At 59.5% G+C, this 15,167-nt stretch overlaps 3 protein-coding genes across 4 annotated transcripts in view; all 3 read right to left on the bottom strand.

Annotated features, from left to right (window-relative positions):
• Positions 1 to 2,972, bottom strand: part of RFX5 (regulatory factor X5) — a 9,162-nt gene extending 6,190 nt beyond the window's left edge. Inside the window, exons 1-3 of the mRNA XM_014960822.1 lie at positions 2,845 to 2,972; positions 1,161 to 1,320; positions 702 to 735 (exon numbers count right to left, since the gene is read on the bottom strand). Of these exons, the coding sequence (XP_014816308.1) occupies positions 702 to 735; positions 1,161 to 1,279 (153 nt within the window). The 5' untranslated portion in view covers positions 1,280 to 1,320; positions 2,845 to 2,972. The remainder of the gene's footprint in view (positions 1 to 701; positions 736 to 1,160; positions 1,321 to 2,844) is intronic.
• A 759-nt stretch (positions 2,973 to 3,731) lies between these two features.
• On the bottom strand, positions 3,732 to 11,045 carry LOC106899156 (selenium-binding protein 1-A-like). 2 transcript variants are annotated; one of them, XM_014960839.1, is made up of 12 exons: positions 10,953 to 11,045; positions 9,820 to 9,873; positions 7,567 to 7,679; positions 7,077 to 7,262; positions 6,582 to 6,702; positions 6,140 to 6,322; positions 5,446 to 5,624; positions 4,830 to 4,908; positions 4,608 to 4,729; positions 4,404 to 4,496; positions 4,129 to 4,247; positions 3,732 to 3,961 (listed from the first exon to the last, which is right to left on the bottom strand). In XM_014960839.1, the coding sequence occupies exons 1-12, from the start codon at positions 11,017 to 11,019 to the stop codon at positions 3,799 to 3,801; spliced, it is 1,479 nt and encodes a 492-aa protein (XP_014816325.1). In that variant the 5' UTR covers positions 11,020 to 11,045; the 3' UTR covers positions 3,732 to 3,798. The 2 variants fall into 2 exon arrangements, with proteins under 2 accessions (XP_014816325.1, XP_014816324.1); XM_014960838.1 differs by having other exon boundaries at positions 4,404 to 4,729.
• A 2,593-nt stretch (positions 11,046 to 13,638) lies between these two features.
• The window catches only part of LOC106899138 (selenium-binding protein 1-A-like), a 9,117-nt gene continuing 7,588 nt past the window's right edge, over positions 13,639 to 15,167 (bottom strand). Inside the window, exons 6-8 of the mRNA XM_014960821.1 lie at positions 15,011 to 15,158; positions 14,765 to 14,883; positions 13,639 to 14,465 (exon numbers count right to left, since the gene is read on the bottom strand). Coding sequence (XP_014816307.1) covers positions 14,303 to 14,465; positions 14,765 to 14,883; positions 15,011 to 15,158 — 430 coding nt within the window. The 3' untranslated portion in view covers positions 13,639 to 14,302. The remainder of the gene's footprint in view (positions 14,466 to 14,764; positions 14,884 to 15,010; positions 15,159 to 15,167) is intronic.

Genomic DNA, 15,167 nt, shown 5'->3' with positions numbered 1-15,167 from the left:
CACACCCCACGGGAGCACCCCAAGATGGGGGACACCAGAGCAAAGAGGCACCCATGGGTGAGCACAACCCCTTCTCCACACCCCCATCCCCTCCACACCCCACGGGAGCACCCCAAGACGGGGGACACCAGAGCAAAGAGGCACCCAAGGGTGAGCACAACCCCTTCTCCCCGGGCACCCACAACCCCGGGCGTAAAACCATGTCCCACGGGGTCGGAGCCCACCCATCCACGTGACCATGGAGCCCTGAATTGATTTTACACCCAAAATTGATTTTACACCCAAAATTGATTTACACCCAAATTTGATTTACACCCAGTGAGAACTTCTGGACATCTTGCTACGGTCAAAGGGTCCAACGGGGAGGGGGAGAAGGGACCAGAGACAAAGGAAGGTTAAAATATGGAAGGGCTGCACCCTCGTTAACCCTCGTTAGGGCAGGAACTGCTGGGGCACTGCCAGCAGAGCATCCGTGGAACCGGGCAAAGTAACCGGGCAAACAGAGCAAGGAGGAGATGGGAAAGGGCTGCCCCACGCAGGGCTGGGGGAGTGGGTGCCACCCCCCTGGGCAGGGTGTTTGGGGGCTTTTTGGGGTGAATCCCCCCCAGATCTCCCGACCCGATGGGAAAGGGGATGAGGCAAAACCCCGGGTTCAGCTCAGCTGGAGAGGAGAGAAGGTGGGGACACGAGGAGGAACTCACCAGGATGGAGTCCACCTTGTTCTGCACGGATTTGCTGGGAGGGACAGAGAGGAAAAGTGTCGGCGCCATCCCCTCCACACCCCACGGGAGCACCCCAAGATGGGGGACACCAGAGCAAAGAGGCACCCATGGGTGAGCACAACCCCTTCTCCACGGGCACCCACAACCCCGGGCGTAAAACCATGTCCCACGGGGTCGGAGCCCACCCATCCACGTGACCATGGAGCCCTGAATTGATTTTACACCCAAAATTGATTTTACACCCAAAATTGATTTACACCCAAATTTGATTTACACCCAGGCTGCCCTGGTACCCAGCCCTGGGGCTGAGCAGGGCACACCACCGGAGACCAGGGCCACTCTGCAGCCCTGTGCTCCCCGGGGCTGCCAATTAATTGATATTATTAAATTAACCCCGCGTTTGGCAACACCGGGATGAACCGGAGGAGCTGCCCTTACGAGATGGTGCTCTTCAGCTCCTGCAGGAGGGTGCTGGACTCGGTGGCGCAGCCCCGGGAGCCACCGGGGGACAAACTTCCCTTTTTGGTGGCCCGGGCGCTCAGGTCCTCCTCAGCCATGGCATCCGGGGCCCGCCGGGAGCTGGAAACCAACAATTCCACTAAAAAAATTAAAAAAAAAAGGGGTAAGAAACCCCCCTTCAGAGCCCCACAGCCCAGAGCTCGCCCACCCTCAGCCCCCGTCCCTCCTGGTCCACGGATGAGCCCCGGCCACCAAAGGACATGGAAATGTCCCCAGTGGTCCCAAGAGAGGAGGTTCCCAAGAGACTGACCTGCACCTTGTTCCTGCAGGGGACAGGGGTGCTGGGGGACACCAAGGAGGGCCAGGAGGTCCCCACAGGGCTGGGGATGCTGAGGGGGACCATGACAGTCCCACGGGTCCTGGGTGCAAGGCCCCACAGGGGACGGGGACAGGAGAACAGGGATGACATGGGCAGCAGGAGGGCAGGTCCCCAGGGGAGATGGGGACAGGGACACCAAGAAGAGAAAGGTCCCCAGGGACAGGGACACCAGCAAAGCAAGTCCCCAGGGAGATGAGGACAGCAAGAGGAGAAAGGTCCCCAAGCTCTTGGGGACAGGGACACCAGGAAGGCAGGTCCCCAAGAAGATGTGGACAGAGACACCAGGAGGACAAAGATCCCCAGGGGAACAGGGACATGGGACAGCAGGAGGAGAGAGGTCCCCAAGGACAGGGACACCGGGAAAGCAGGTCCCAAGGGAGATGGGGACAGGGACAGCAGCAGGACAGAGGCCCCCAGGAGCTTGGGGACAGGGACAGCAGGAGGAGAGAGGTCCCCAAGGACAGGGATACCGGGAGGACAGGTCTCCAGGAAGATGGGGATAGAGACACCAGCAGAGCAGGTCCCGAGGGAGATGGGGACAGGGACAGGAGGAGGACAGGCCCCCAGGAGCTTGGGGACAGGGCCACCAGCATGACAGAGGCCCCCAGGGACAGTGACACCAGGAGAGCAGGTCCCCAGGGAGATGGGGACAGAGACACCAGCAGGATGGAGGTCCCCAGGATCTTGGGGACAGGGCCAGCAGGAGGAGAGAGGTCCTCAAGGAGAGGAACAGGAGGAGGACAGGTCCCCAGGAGCTTGGGGACAGGGACAGGAGGAGGAGAGAGGTCCCCAAGGAGAGGGACAGGAGGAGGACAGGTCCCCAGGAGCTTGGGGACAGAAGGAGGACAGGTCTCCAGGGAGATGGGGACAGGGACAGCAGGAGGAGAGAGGTCCCCAAGGAGAGGGACAGGAGGAGGACAGGTCCCCAGGAGCTTGGGGACAGGGACAGGAGGAGGAGAGAGGTCCCCAAGGAGAGGGACAGGAGGAGGACAGGTCCCCAGGAGCTTGGGGACAGGGACAGGAGGAGGAGAGAGGTCCCCAAGGAGAGGGACAGGAGGAAGACAGGTCCCCAGGACCTTGGGGACAGGGCCACCAGCAGGACACGTCCCCGAGGACCGGGACAGCAGGAGGGGAGGCCGACGCGGGGGTGGCCAGGGGTACCGGAGCCCCGTAACAGCGCAGCGCTGCCGGTGGCGGGGAGGGCCCGGTGGGGCGGGGGTGGCACCGGAGCGGACCGACACCCCCCTCCCCTCCCCGCCCCGTCCCGTCCCGTCCCGCACCCACCTGCGGGCGGCTGCAGCCGTGGCGCGGCCTGGCCCTCACGCCGGTGCGGTCCGGGCCTGTCCCGTCCCCTCCGGTCCCCTCCGGTCCCCGCCACGTGCCGCCGCCCCGCGCGCAACAGGAACCGAAAGCGCTGCGCCCCACCGGGCCCCGCGCCGGCCGCTTCTTTTATTTTTTTATTTTCTTTTTTTTCTGATTGGCCGCCGCCCCGCCGGTCTGCCCGGATACTGCGCCCTCCTTTAATCCCATTGGTCGCTCCGCTTTTTCCTACCCGGATACAAGCGGCGTCCGTCTCCTTGAGTGGCGGCGGCTCGGGGACGGGGGGCGAAGTCTGCCTAGTAACAGGCTTCTGATTGGCGGGGGCGGGTGGAGGAGGAAGCAAGGCGTGTGCGGGGCTTGTGTGCAACGCGTGTGTGTGTGTGCGCACACGTGTAATGTGTGCGTGGCGAGAGATAGCGGTTGTTTTGCTTAAATTAATGAGTTTAATCAAGGTGTGTCCCCCCTTGTCGCACCCCGGCCCAGGTTGCCCCAAATGTGGGGGTCTGGGGATGGGTGTGAACACTTTTTGGGGGGGCAGCTGCTCTTCCAACATATGTGTGTACGCACAGAACATGTGCATGGCACGTATGTGTGCACACAACATGCGTGTGCAGGTGTCCGTGCAAGCCAGGGACTCCCACACCCGACGTGGAAACCAGCTTTGCTTTTTTGGGAGAAAACACCAAGCCAGGAAAGGAAAATCCCATCTTTAAGGAAAGGTTTGTGGTGTCGTGTCCCTGGTTTGGTCACACGTTTGTTTTCTGACTCCTGAAAACAGCTTAAAAATGAGATTTGAGGCGAGGAGAGCAGCAGTGAGAGGAGGAGGAGGATGACAACAACCCCTGGGTTTATTTAAGCAAGAGTGGGATGCACGGGTGGAACCCCCCCAGCCCTCGTGTGCTGGGGTTTTGGGGGTGTCTAGACCCAAATATCGGAGGTGCAGTCCCCACCGGGGTAGCGGATCTCGTGCGCCAGGCAGGGCCCCTCGGGCTCCTTCCCAAAATCCACCAGGAAGCTCCTGTTGACCGTCAGCCCTCCCTGCTCCGTGTCCACGTCCAGCTGCAGCATGACGGAGCCCTCCCTGCGGGGGTGACAGCGGGGAAGGTGGGGGTCCCAGGTACCCCTGTCCCCCCATAGAGCAGGGACCTGCCCCAAGGAGTTGCCAAAACTTGGTCCCCGGGCTGTGGGGTCCACACCTCCCACCCGACGAGCTGCCATCATCATCCTCGTTGGTCCAGGTGTCCTTACCTGAGGAGGTCGGGGTAGAACTGCCTGTCCCAGGCGCTGTAGAGGGAGGTGGTGACGTACAGCCGCTTCCCGTCCAAGCTCAGCTGGATCATCTGGGGTCCCCCCGGCACCCTCTTCCCCTGGGGAGGAGCAGACGTGCTGTGGGACCAGGGGACACCTCTCCCACCCCCCAGCCCGGCGGCACGGGATGCCGTGTCCATCCCATGGGATGGGGTGAGCAGAACCTCATGGATTTGCTCCCCAGGCTGGGGTTTTGGGGACATGGCCAAGCTCACCTTGATGAAGAAGGGCTCTGGTTGGCTCTGCAGCTCTTGGTCCTCGCACACCGTCACGGGTCCTCCCTTGGAGATGCTGCCACCCACAAAGACCTGCGAGAAACCAAAGGTCTGGGTGGCCGAGAAGGCAAGGAAGGGCTGATCCCAGCCCAGGAGATGGAGGAAAAGCACTGGGATGTGACCAGGAGGTGGCCGCTGCCCCACCTGCCCCACCAGCTTGGGCTGGCGCGTGTTGGAGATGTCGTACTGGCGGATGTCCCCGTGCAGCCAGTTGCTGAAGTACAGGAACCGGTCATCCAGCGAGATGAGGATGTCGGTGATGAAGCCTTGGGGAAGGTACGGCAGAGCTGCACAAAGGGCCGGCACCGGGGGCCCTGGGGGACCTGGGGAGCACCTCGGGGTGCATCGGCCCAGGGACACACTGACCTGGCATCTCCGGCAGGAGCCATCCCTCCACCTTCTTGCTGGGGACTTGGATCACCTTCTCGGCCGCCCAGTCTCCTCGCTGTGGGAGGTGGGGGACAGAGCATGGCCCCGGGGGGCTCAGGGTGTGCAACAGAGGCAGGAGAAGACACGATGCTGGGGCAGATGCTCCGTGCACGTATCCACCACCTCTTGTCTCTGGTGCAGCTCAGCTGCAAGAAACCTCACCTCTGCAGCGCCGCGGGGAATGTGGGCTCTGGGACATGAGTAAGGGCTTTGGGGGCCAAAAACTGGTCTAATTTTCCAGCTGGATTAGCTGGTTTGGTGGAAAGTGTTCTCTCTCCTCACCCAGTTCATCATTACACACAACAACAGACACCGAGAGTAGTGCTTGGGCTGTTGTAAATCCACAACAAAGGTATAAATAAACCTCCTTTAAATGAAACCATTTCAGCCTAAACTGCTGCCAGTCTGAACAAGTCCTCTGGTGAGATCGCCCCAAACCAGCTCCCGTTCTGGGTGCTCTGGTGGGGACTGGAGCTGTGCTGGGAGGAGGGGGGGGGATGCGGGCAGAGGGGCTTCACCGAGGGACCTCCACCAGCCCCAGGGGAGCACCCACCTCCGTCCTGTAGAAGCGGTGGATGGCGCTGCTGATGGTGCAGCCCACGAAGCCCTCGGCGGCGTCGGGGTTGTGGAGGAAGCGGATCTCCAGGGGGGCTGCATCCTCCCCCACGTCGATGGCCTGGACGTAGGCGTGAGTGGTCCAGTCCCAGACGTTGAGGCGGCGTCCGTAGCGCCCTGGGAGGGGGGATCAGAGGGGCTGCTGTGAGTCACAGGGTCTTAAGCAGATGTGCCAATGGGTTCCTCAGCCCTTTGAGCCCCCCCATAGCCCCTGCACCAGCACACGCCGGTCGCTTTGGACCTTGGCAAAGGTGCCCAGCATCCAACGGGGACCATCTCGCTGGACCGGGCAGTTTAACCTTTGAGGGGGGGGTTGGGCTGAGATGGGGCTTCACCCTTCGTCCCCACGGCCAAAATCCAGCCCCACACACAGCTGAGCAGCAGCAGGTATGGACTGTCTCGGGTTGGTGCTTGCATCTAAGGGGTGTTTCACGGGGCTCATCTTTTTTTCAAATTCATGGGATCGCCAGGAATTGGCGTGAAATTCGTTTTGCAAGCAAAGTGTCTCAGACAATCGTAGCTACAGTCAGACTGTCAGCTCTCACTGCCAACAGAAGAGGGTTGAAACTCGCCCTTCCTGTGGTTCTGCCCAGCATCTCTGCCCCGGAGCAGTTAAACAACTGTTTTCTCACCTTTCTTCAGGTCATTGGGGTTAAACCCGTATCCCAGGCATTTGGGGACTCCCCACTCGGTGCTGATCAGGACGTTGTGACGTGGCTGGTACCAGAAGTCATAACCCATCGGGGGGACCTCGTCCCCTCTCTCCCAGTTCCCCTTGATCTCAAAGGTCTCTCCATCCAGCAGAATAAAACCCCCTGGTCCAAAAACCAACCACCACATCCATAGTGAGGAAACCATCCAGATTAAGAGTTTACATGTTCTAAAACAAGCAGCAACAGGCAGAGCAACCTGTTGCAGACCAGGCTGCTGAACAGGCAAAGCCACCAGGATGGGGGGACTGTTCCTCCTGCCCCAACACCCTCTCCCAGGCAAAGCCACCAGGATGGGGGGACTGTTCTTCCTGCCCCAACACCCTCTCCCGGGGCACTGGGAGGACTGGAGGGACTGGGGTACCTTTCCCGTTGCCGGCTGGGTCTCCCAGGACACTGATCATGATTTCCCCGCTGCCCAGGCAGTGGGAGGTGTGGGGGTAGCCCAGGTTGCACTTCCAGAAGACGTCCTCGGGGTTGACAACCTGCCGGGGAGTTGGCAGCCACTGTTAGTCCAGGTTGCCCTGGGCCAGCAGGATCACAAGCCCAGTGTCACCCTGTGGCCTGTAGGAGCTGCCTGGCCCTGAGATGGGACTTGCCGAGCAGCCGAGGGGCTGAGAGAGCGTGAACCCAGGCAGAGGGTGCACGGTCTCTGGTCCCCTCCTGCACGGAGCTGGATGGAGAACTCAATATTCGCACATCAGCCCAAGAACAACCAACTTCCAGAGCCCTCCCGTACCATCAGCCCGACGTCAGGGTCCTGCCAAAGCTCTTAGATGTTCCCCAGAGCCTCTTTGCCAAGGTGTCCTCCCAGCCAGAAGCCCTGATCCCAGAGGTGTCGGCAGCACCTCCAGGGTACCTTGAAAAGCCTGGGAGCTCGCGGGTCGGTCCCCACGTCCACCACGTAGATGCGGGAGGAGATCAAGCTGGGGAGGATGAGGCGGTTCCGCTTCTTGGAGGTGTCCCCAAAGCAGCTGCTGCAGGTGTTCCAGCCCGAGTGGTGCAGCTCGTCCCCCAGGTTGGGCATGGGCAGGCGGTGGATCACCTGCAGAGCCCCCAGACCCACTTACCCCCATCTTTCCCCCTGCCCGGTGAGGGATCATGGGCAGAGGGGGGAGCTCAGACCCTCGCAGACCCCACCGTAGGGTCAGGGTGCCCCCACAAAGCCTCACCCCACAGAGGGGAGCGATGGTGCCCAGGGGATGCCAAGAATGGGGTGCCAAGGGGATTTTACATTCCTAAGCATAGGAAAGCTCAGAGTCTTGGGGAGAATTGGACAGGCAGCTTGGGGGGGCACGAAGGACAAGGGCTGAGCTGCTTCCCAGGGTGGTTTAGAAGGTATTTGGTACCTGGCAATAGTGAGGAGATTTGGGGTCGACGTCCACAGTGGCCAGAAAGTCGGGTTTCTTTCTCCCAGTGTTCCTGTAGATGCAGGGAATGTACACAATCTCCTCCCGGGGACCTTCCGACACAGGAACATTGTGTGAGCATCAGCAGAAAGCATGTTTGATGGAATAAAAACCTTGCAGGAGTCTCTGGCTGGACTGGGTCTCCCTGCCAGGGGGCTGGTGTGTTCCCCCCTCTCTCTATGGGGCAGCTGGATCCCCATCTCTCTGCTGCCCCACGGGCTCAGCTGGGAGGGGGCTGCCCAGTGGGGATTTGGGCTTGTTCAGTCTGAGGGTGCCCTTGCCCAACAAAAGGTTGATGGTTGGACTCAATGATCTTTAAGGTCCCTTCCAACCTAGACGATCCTATGATTCTAAGGGATCTCCAGACCTCGGAGTCCCTAAGGAACCCCATGGCTCTGGGATCACCCCGTGCCTGCGAGGACTTGTCGGCCCTTCCCCAGTCCTATCAGTCACGCAGATCAAACCACCTCCTGTCTCATTTCCATCACATCTCCATGGGAGAAGCCTTACAAGCCCATGAAGTGCTAAGGCAGAACGCTCACCAGGCTAAAGTCAAGGGCAGGAAGCCCTCCAAGCCCCCGGGTGGTCCCAAGCAGTGAAAATCTGCTGTGATGCAGTGGCAGAAGAGCTCCCTTCCCACAGAGCATCTCCTGGGAAAAGGAAAAGGTCCCTGCTCCCCAGAGAGGACCACTCAGACCCCGTGGCGTCTCCTTATCACCGCAGAGGTGGTGCTCACTCCCCGCTGTGTCAGCATAAAGGGCTGCCAAAGCGGGGGCTGGTGGGGAAGAACTGGTTTAGGAAATGCTGAGGAAGAGAGAGCGGTGGGAAGCAGGGAGAGAGAGGGGATGTGGGACCTTCAGGTTGTCCCAAGCAGTGAAAATCTGCTGTGATGCAGAGGCAGAAGAGCTCCCTTCCCACACAGCATCCCCTGGGAAAGGGAAAAGGTCCCTGCTCCCCAGAGGGGACCACTCAGACCCCGTGGCGTCTCCTTATCACCGCAGAGGTGGTGCTCACTCCCCGCTGTGTCAGCATAAAGGGCTGCCAAAGCGGGGGCTGGTGGGGAAGAACTGGTTTAGGAAATGCTGAGGAAGAGAGAGCGGTGGGAAGCAGGGAGAGAGAGGGGATGTGGGACCTTCAGGTTGGATTCAAACAGGTAATGGCTGGCTCTGCCGTGTGTAAACCCTCACACAGCGGTGCCCGAGTCACTCTGGGGATGGAGAGCGGCTGCCAAAGGCCGGGGGATCCCATCCCCGCAGCTTCAGTGCCACCAAAATTCAGGCAACGGGACCAGGCACTGAGTTTCCATCCTCACCCATCCACCGAGGGATCCAAGGGACACCCAGGAGCTTCTCACCACCATCTCGGCCACCCAACCTGCCAGAGCTCTGTGTGGAAGAGCTCCTGGGTGCCAAAGTTACTCGGCACGGCTGAGGCAGCCAGATAATTCCCAAGGGAATTGCCAGGGTGGCAGAGTCAGTGGGATTTGTGCTGTTTGCTGTTCAGTTCAATCTCTGTCCAGCCCTGCCAGCACATGGGGGTGTTTTAGAGACTCCCCTCTTTGTTTTACTCTTGGTTCAAAGACGTTTCACGGGTAGGACTCACAGATGGTGAGCAAGCTCCAGAGCTCCCTGAGGTCCCGAGGAGGTGTTTGCTAAACCCTAGAGAAGCGGATTAAGGGAGGGATAGCTGGAGATGATGCATTCCTTGGTCTCACACCAGAGCCCCAGCGTTTCGGCAGTGTCCAGACACGTAGGGAAGCAGCCCATGAGGCTTTTATACAAGGAGGTTTGGTCACAGGGCAATCATGGCCATGGGGAGCAGAGTGCAATGAAAAATCCCCTCTCACTCCCCGGGTTTAGCTCTGGTGCCGGTGTCACGGGGCGACGGCGAAACAACTGCCTCTGAGAAACTTAAAAATCCCATTTGGTTTTGCAGGGGGAGGCCAGAGGTGAGTTTGCCACCGGCTGTGACCCAGCCCAAAGCCATCAGGGAACCTACAAAGGTTTGTTCCGACACCATCCCTCCTTATGCAACTGGCGTTTGGCCTCGGGACGGGCCAGAAGCAAAATCAGCGCTTCCCCAACGCCTCCTCGGAGAATGGAGTTAATTGAAGACACCCCTCCTGAAAGCAGTGATTTAATTGTCACCCACATCACAGACAATGCAGGGCTCTGCCCTGGATCTCAGACTTGCCTTTCATCGCATCCAGCGGCGAGGCGTAGCCAGGACCACACGCTCCACACTTCTCTGCATTGAGAAAAACAGAAAATAGGTGACAGTGAGTTCTTTTAATCCCTCTTTTTTGAAGGAACCACCCTCTGGAGTGGCTGCACACACTCCCCTCTGTGGCAATACCCAAAGCAGGATGTCCACGTGCACCCAGAGGACCCCTGGGAAGGTTTGGGGTTCAAAAAGGCAGTGATAAAGTGATATATTCCTGGTGCAGAAAGGCACCAGGCTCAGAGCCACGTTTCTCTGCCCTGATGGGGGAGAGAAAGGGCTGCTCAACACACACAGGGACAATGTCCAGCTCAAGGGGACACAGAGCTCTGGGTTCTCCTGCGAGGAGGAGGAGGAGAGGCAGCGAGGGAGAAAGGCAGAATGGCTGGGCTGCTGCCTGAAGGAGCTTCTGCAGGAGCCAGAGGCAGAGGGAGGGGAGAGGGCACTTCTCTGGGCCTTGCTTTGGGGCATTAATGGAAAACTTCCGCACAGAAAACCCTGTTTGCACCCAAAAAGTTCACTGCTCAAGGCGTTGCCTCCTCCCCAGCCCCAAGCACCATCCTGGGAGCCCCCATCACGCTGCTGCGGGTCTCCGGGGCGCTGCCAACCCTGCCCACCTCCTCCTGCAAAGGGCTCCAAAACTGCTGAGAGCACTGCCGTGGGTGCAGTTCAACGAGAGCTTGGTAGGAAACAACCACCACCAAGAGGATCCCTCCCCCCCGCTGAGGAGATGGGGGAAAACCCCCAGCTAAACTGTGCGAGGGCTCTGCTGCCTCACCTTCTTGTTTATTTCTATTCTTATTCCTTTTACCACTCCTGTCCCTGCTCCTCCAGGGAAGCACGGAGAGGCCACCCCTCCAGCTGGCTTCTCCCTTCTCCTCTCACCAACCCCTGCAACCACCCCTTTCCTGGCCAGAGAAAACGCCACCTTCACCCCCACCTTCCTTTTCACTTTGGGCTTTCTGGGTGTCGGAGGAACCAAGCCAGGAGCCCCAGCTCCCGAGGGGTTCAGGAGGACGCCGGCGCAGAGCCCAAGGGCCAGAAGGCACCCAGGCACCCACAGCCCCGAGCCCTCTGGAAAGGGTGTCAAGGGAGAGATCTCTTACCCACGCTGGAGGCTTGGGAGGACCTCGTCTGCTGAGGAGCAGCAGAAGGAGCTGATCTTGCCTGCATTCTGCCTGCCAGGACCGAGCCGAGAGAGAGAGAGGACGCAGCTCTGCGGGGGTTCCAATATATAGGGAGCAGGACGGGGAGAAGGAGGGCTTGGAAAAGGGACGCCGAGGGGAGGATCCACACGCCTGGGGCCGTGGGAGGCACCGGGGCAGCCTCCAGCCTCCAGACAGTGCGTGCAGGGAAGCTATTTCAGTGCTTCCCAAACCTCCTCCCCTCCCGGAGGGGCAGGGGACGGGGCTGTTTCTGCACCTCGCACCCCTTCCCACACTGGGGAAACGAGGGGTCTTCTCCACACAGGGAAAGCAGGGGGCTCCTCTCCTCCCATTCCCGGCTGGAAGCAGCCTCTCCAGCCTCCCTGCAGGGCCGAGGAGGTGCCCCCGACCAGCGATGGGCAAGCGCCACCTTCCCAACCACAGGAGTGATTTTCCGAGGTTGCAGATGTTAATCGCAAGTGAAAAATGAGAAGCGAGGGCCGGGGTTTCTTTTAATTGCAGGATGAGTGTTTACTGTGGGATGTTAATTTGCTGGCGGGGAGGGGGGGGGCAGGAGGGGCGTCTGAGTTAGTCAGAGGCTGTTCCTGCTGCTGGCGGCGGAGCTGGGCGTCAGGCAGACGGCCCGGGCTGCGTGGCGGGGGCTCGCCCACGCCGCCTCTGTCCCCTCCAGGTGCCCACCCCAGGCGTGGACTCGAGGACTTGAGAAAGCTCAGCCCATCAGGGGCTCTCGGCCCATCACACCTGAGGATCACCAGCAAAAAACACATGGTCTGGGCTCAACCTCACCAAGATGATTCAAGGATTGGAGCATCTCCCTGATGAGGAGAGACTGAGAGAGCTGGGACTCTTTAGTCTGGAGAAGAGAAGGCTGAGGGGAGACCTTCTCAATGCCTACAAGTATCTCAAGGGAGGGTTGAAGGAGGAGGGAGCCAGACTCTTTTCAGTGGTTCCCAGTGAGAGGACGAGGGGCAACGGGCACAAGTTGGACCAGAAGAGGTTCCACTCAAATATGAGGAGAAACTTCTTCACGGTGAGGGTGGCAGAGCCCTGGGACAGGCTGCCCAGGGAGGGTGTGGAGTCCCCTTCCTTGGAGATTTTCAAGACCCGCCTGGATGCTCCTGAGTAACATGCTCTAGCTCTGGGCAATCCTGCTTCAGCAGGGGAGTTGGACTAGATGATCTCTATGGTCCCTTCCAACTCTAAAATTCAGTGAAATTCAGTGAAAGGTGGGCTCGTCGCTTCGTGCTCGACGCTCAACCCCGCGCTGTGGAGGAACTGCAGAGTCCCACCGCCCCGGTCCCCCCTGTCCCACCTTGCCTTGGACCAAGGAAAGTTTCTCCAGGAGGCCCCAGGGGTTAAATGCAAAGGTCAAGGCAGGTATGAGCACCTACCAACTTCTTCTGGACCTTCCAGCCTCCTCCATAGGAATGTCCCTGGGGCAGGTCGGCAAGAGTGCCATAGGGGGGACAATTCCCACAGGGAAGAGGGGGGATGCCAGCAGTGTCCGTCCCCATGGACAGCTGTTGGAGGCTGTGAAGGGCTGGCACCAAGGAGAAGATCTTCCAAATAACCACTAGAGGGAACAACCAAAGCATCCAGCCTCCAGAGAACTCATGCCCAAGGAGGAGGAAAAGCCCATGCTCCCCAAGACATGGAAATCAGGACCCAAAGACCTGGGAACGGGCCTTGGAGGGGGTGAAGGAGTTTGCTCGTACCAGCAGAAATATGTCCACGTCCATCCAACCTGGGCAGAGCAGAAGGAAGCGCTGGGTCACGTTTGCTGCTGCTGATCTTCATGGCCCAGCAAAAAGCACGGGCTGAGTCCTGGCCTCGCCGGGCCACCACCTGCAAGGCAGAGAGGGTGGTCAGTCAACGGCGTGAGGGACACCCCACAAACACACGGTGGGGGAGCCCTTCCCTGCCTTCAGGGGGATGGTGCCTGGCCCCGTCCCACGGAGGGGTTTCCAGGGTGGACTCAGCACAGCCACCTTCAGTGGCCTGGACTTGGGGATGGGGGTGTCTGCTGGCCAGAGCCCTCCTGCCAGTGGGGAAGAGGAGGCACCTCTACCCACATACAGGCTTTGTGGGGTCCCTCAACAGCAGGGAGGTCCCCCAAGAAGGCCCTCAAACGAGGCAGCTCTGGAGGACCAGAATGGGGTGTCCCACTCAAGCAGCCCCCCAGGGATGTCTCTCACCCCTGAAGCTCAGGACCTGGTCTGATGTCACTCTCCTGCTCGGGGACAAGAGGCCCCGCAGGGGACAGTTTCTCACAGAACCCTTGGTGACTGCAGTGAAGCCACCAAACAGTTCTCCAGAAGGGATTGTTTTTCTCCTGGGACCATCAATGGTGCACAGGGGAGCTGTAGCAAGATGTTTGGGAAGTGTGGGAAGTGTGATGGAAGAAAGTGAAGACCTTTTCTTCCAAGGCAAAATGTAAGAAGCTAACATTCAAAGGGATTCACATTATATCCACATTTTGGCAGCCTCTGGGCTTCAGGAGGACCAACAGCCACTGTGGGGCAGCCAGTGTTTCTGTCGTAGGGATTTATAAACCCCAGACCTAATCACCAACCACTGCTGGAAACAACATGGAAAGGCTTCAATGAAACAAGGCACATGAGGATGCAGCTGATGCGATGAGCAATTTTATTCATGTTTAAAGCAGAACATAAGAGCAGAGCAGTGGCAGGAAAACAGGCACCTCTTTTCAGAACGAAGCACTTCATATTCCTTCTGCGGTGACGCAGAGCGACCCGGGGACGTGCCAGGGAGCCAGGAGAAGACTATCCAGGAACCACCTGGCTGGAGAACAGCAACGCAGACAAACTGGGCACTTCACTTTCTCTTGCCTTAGTACTCAAGGGTGAACGAGCTCTGACTCATACCGGAGCGTCCCACACCTTGTGCCGGCCCCGGGACTAGAGAGCAATAGCCAAGAGGCTGGGGAGGGCCAGGCAGGTGGCCCACAGGCCCATGGCAACCAACCGAGGTGTGTGGAGGGACCTGCTGAGAGGCACTGTGTGTCCTGCACACCTCACAGCTCCGCACTCGCCCCGGGCTCTGCCCCCAGGGAGGGCTCTGCTCTGACACCAGCTCTCACAAGGTGCCCTGTGTCTCTGCTCACTGCTCTGCCCAAACCAAACCCTGGCACGAGGCCGAGCTGCCCTGGCTCCTTAGCACAAATCGAGACTCCAGCAATGAACGGGGACCCCCAGACCCAATTTCCCTACGCTCTTTTCTAACGGCTGCACTACAGGAGAGAGAGGAGGAGGGAGTCTCTCAGGGGCGCCCTAGGCCAGGATATCGGAGGTGGAATCCCCACAGGCAAAGTGGATCTCGTGGGCAAGGCAAGGCCCGTTGGGCTCCTTCCCAAAATCCACCAGGAAGTTCTTGTTCACCGTCAGGCCTCCTTTCTCAGTGTCCACGTCAATCTGCAGCATGACAGAGCCTTCCCTGCAGGGGACAAGAGCGCAGCCGTTACAGACAAGAAACCAGGGTCCTGATCAGGAGACCCTGCACTTCATCTCCTGCTCCTCTCTCCTTCACAGCTTGGCTTCTACAGGGAGAAGGCTCCACCAGTGACAGACACCAGTGCTCACCTTTTGTCCCTGGAGTCTCAAGGGATGGGAGTAAAAGCACGGAGTGACAGGGTGGCCGGAGCTTGCCTTGTGCTGGAGCTCATGGTCTGCTTTGCTAAATCAAACCATCTCTGCTGAATCTAAACTCCCCCTTTTCCTCCCAGCTGTGCTCACCTGACCATGTTGGGGTAGAACTGCTTGTCCCACGTGCTGTAGAAGGAGTTGGTGACGTACAGCCTCTTGCCATCCAGGCTGAGCTGCAGTTTGCAGGGGCCGCCGTACACCCTCTTGCACTGAAGGCACAACAGACAGCACTCGTGTTAGCACCAGGAAGCACCAGCAGGGACGGGGCAGCAGAGCAACTGCCTCCCCCAAAGAGGTCCAAAGGAGCCCGGGGGGCAAAGAGGCCACAGAACTCACCTTGATCACCAAGGGCTCGGGCTGGCACTTCAGCTCTTCGTCTCTGCAGACCGTCACGGGGCCGCCCCTGAGGATGCTGCCTCCCACAAACACCTGGGAGAGAGGCAGGGGCAGAGGTGAGGCCTTGGCATCCAGCCCCCACCAGACCCTGGCAAGG

Source organism: Calidris pugnax, unplaced genomic scaffold (genome assembly GCF_001431845.1).
Source record: "Calidris pugnax isolate Ruff unplaced genomic scaffold, ASM143184v1 scaffold469, whole genome shotgun sequence".
Classification (NCBI taxonomy): domain Eukaryota; kingdom Metazoa; phylum Chordata; class Aves; order Charadriiformes; family Scolopacidae; genus Calidris; species Calidris pugnax.
Note: the sequence above shows the minus strand (reverse complement) of the source record. Positions and strands in the feature narration are given on the sequence as shown.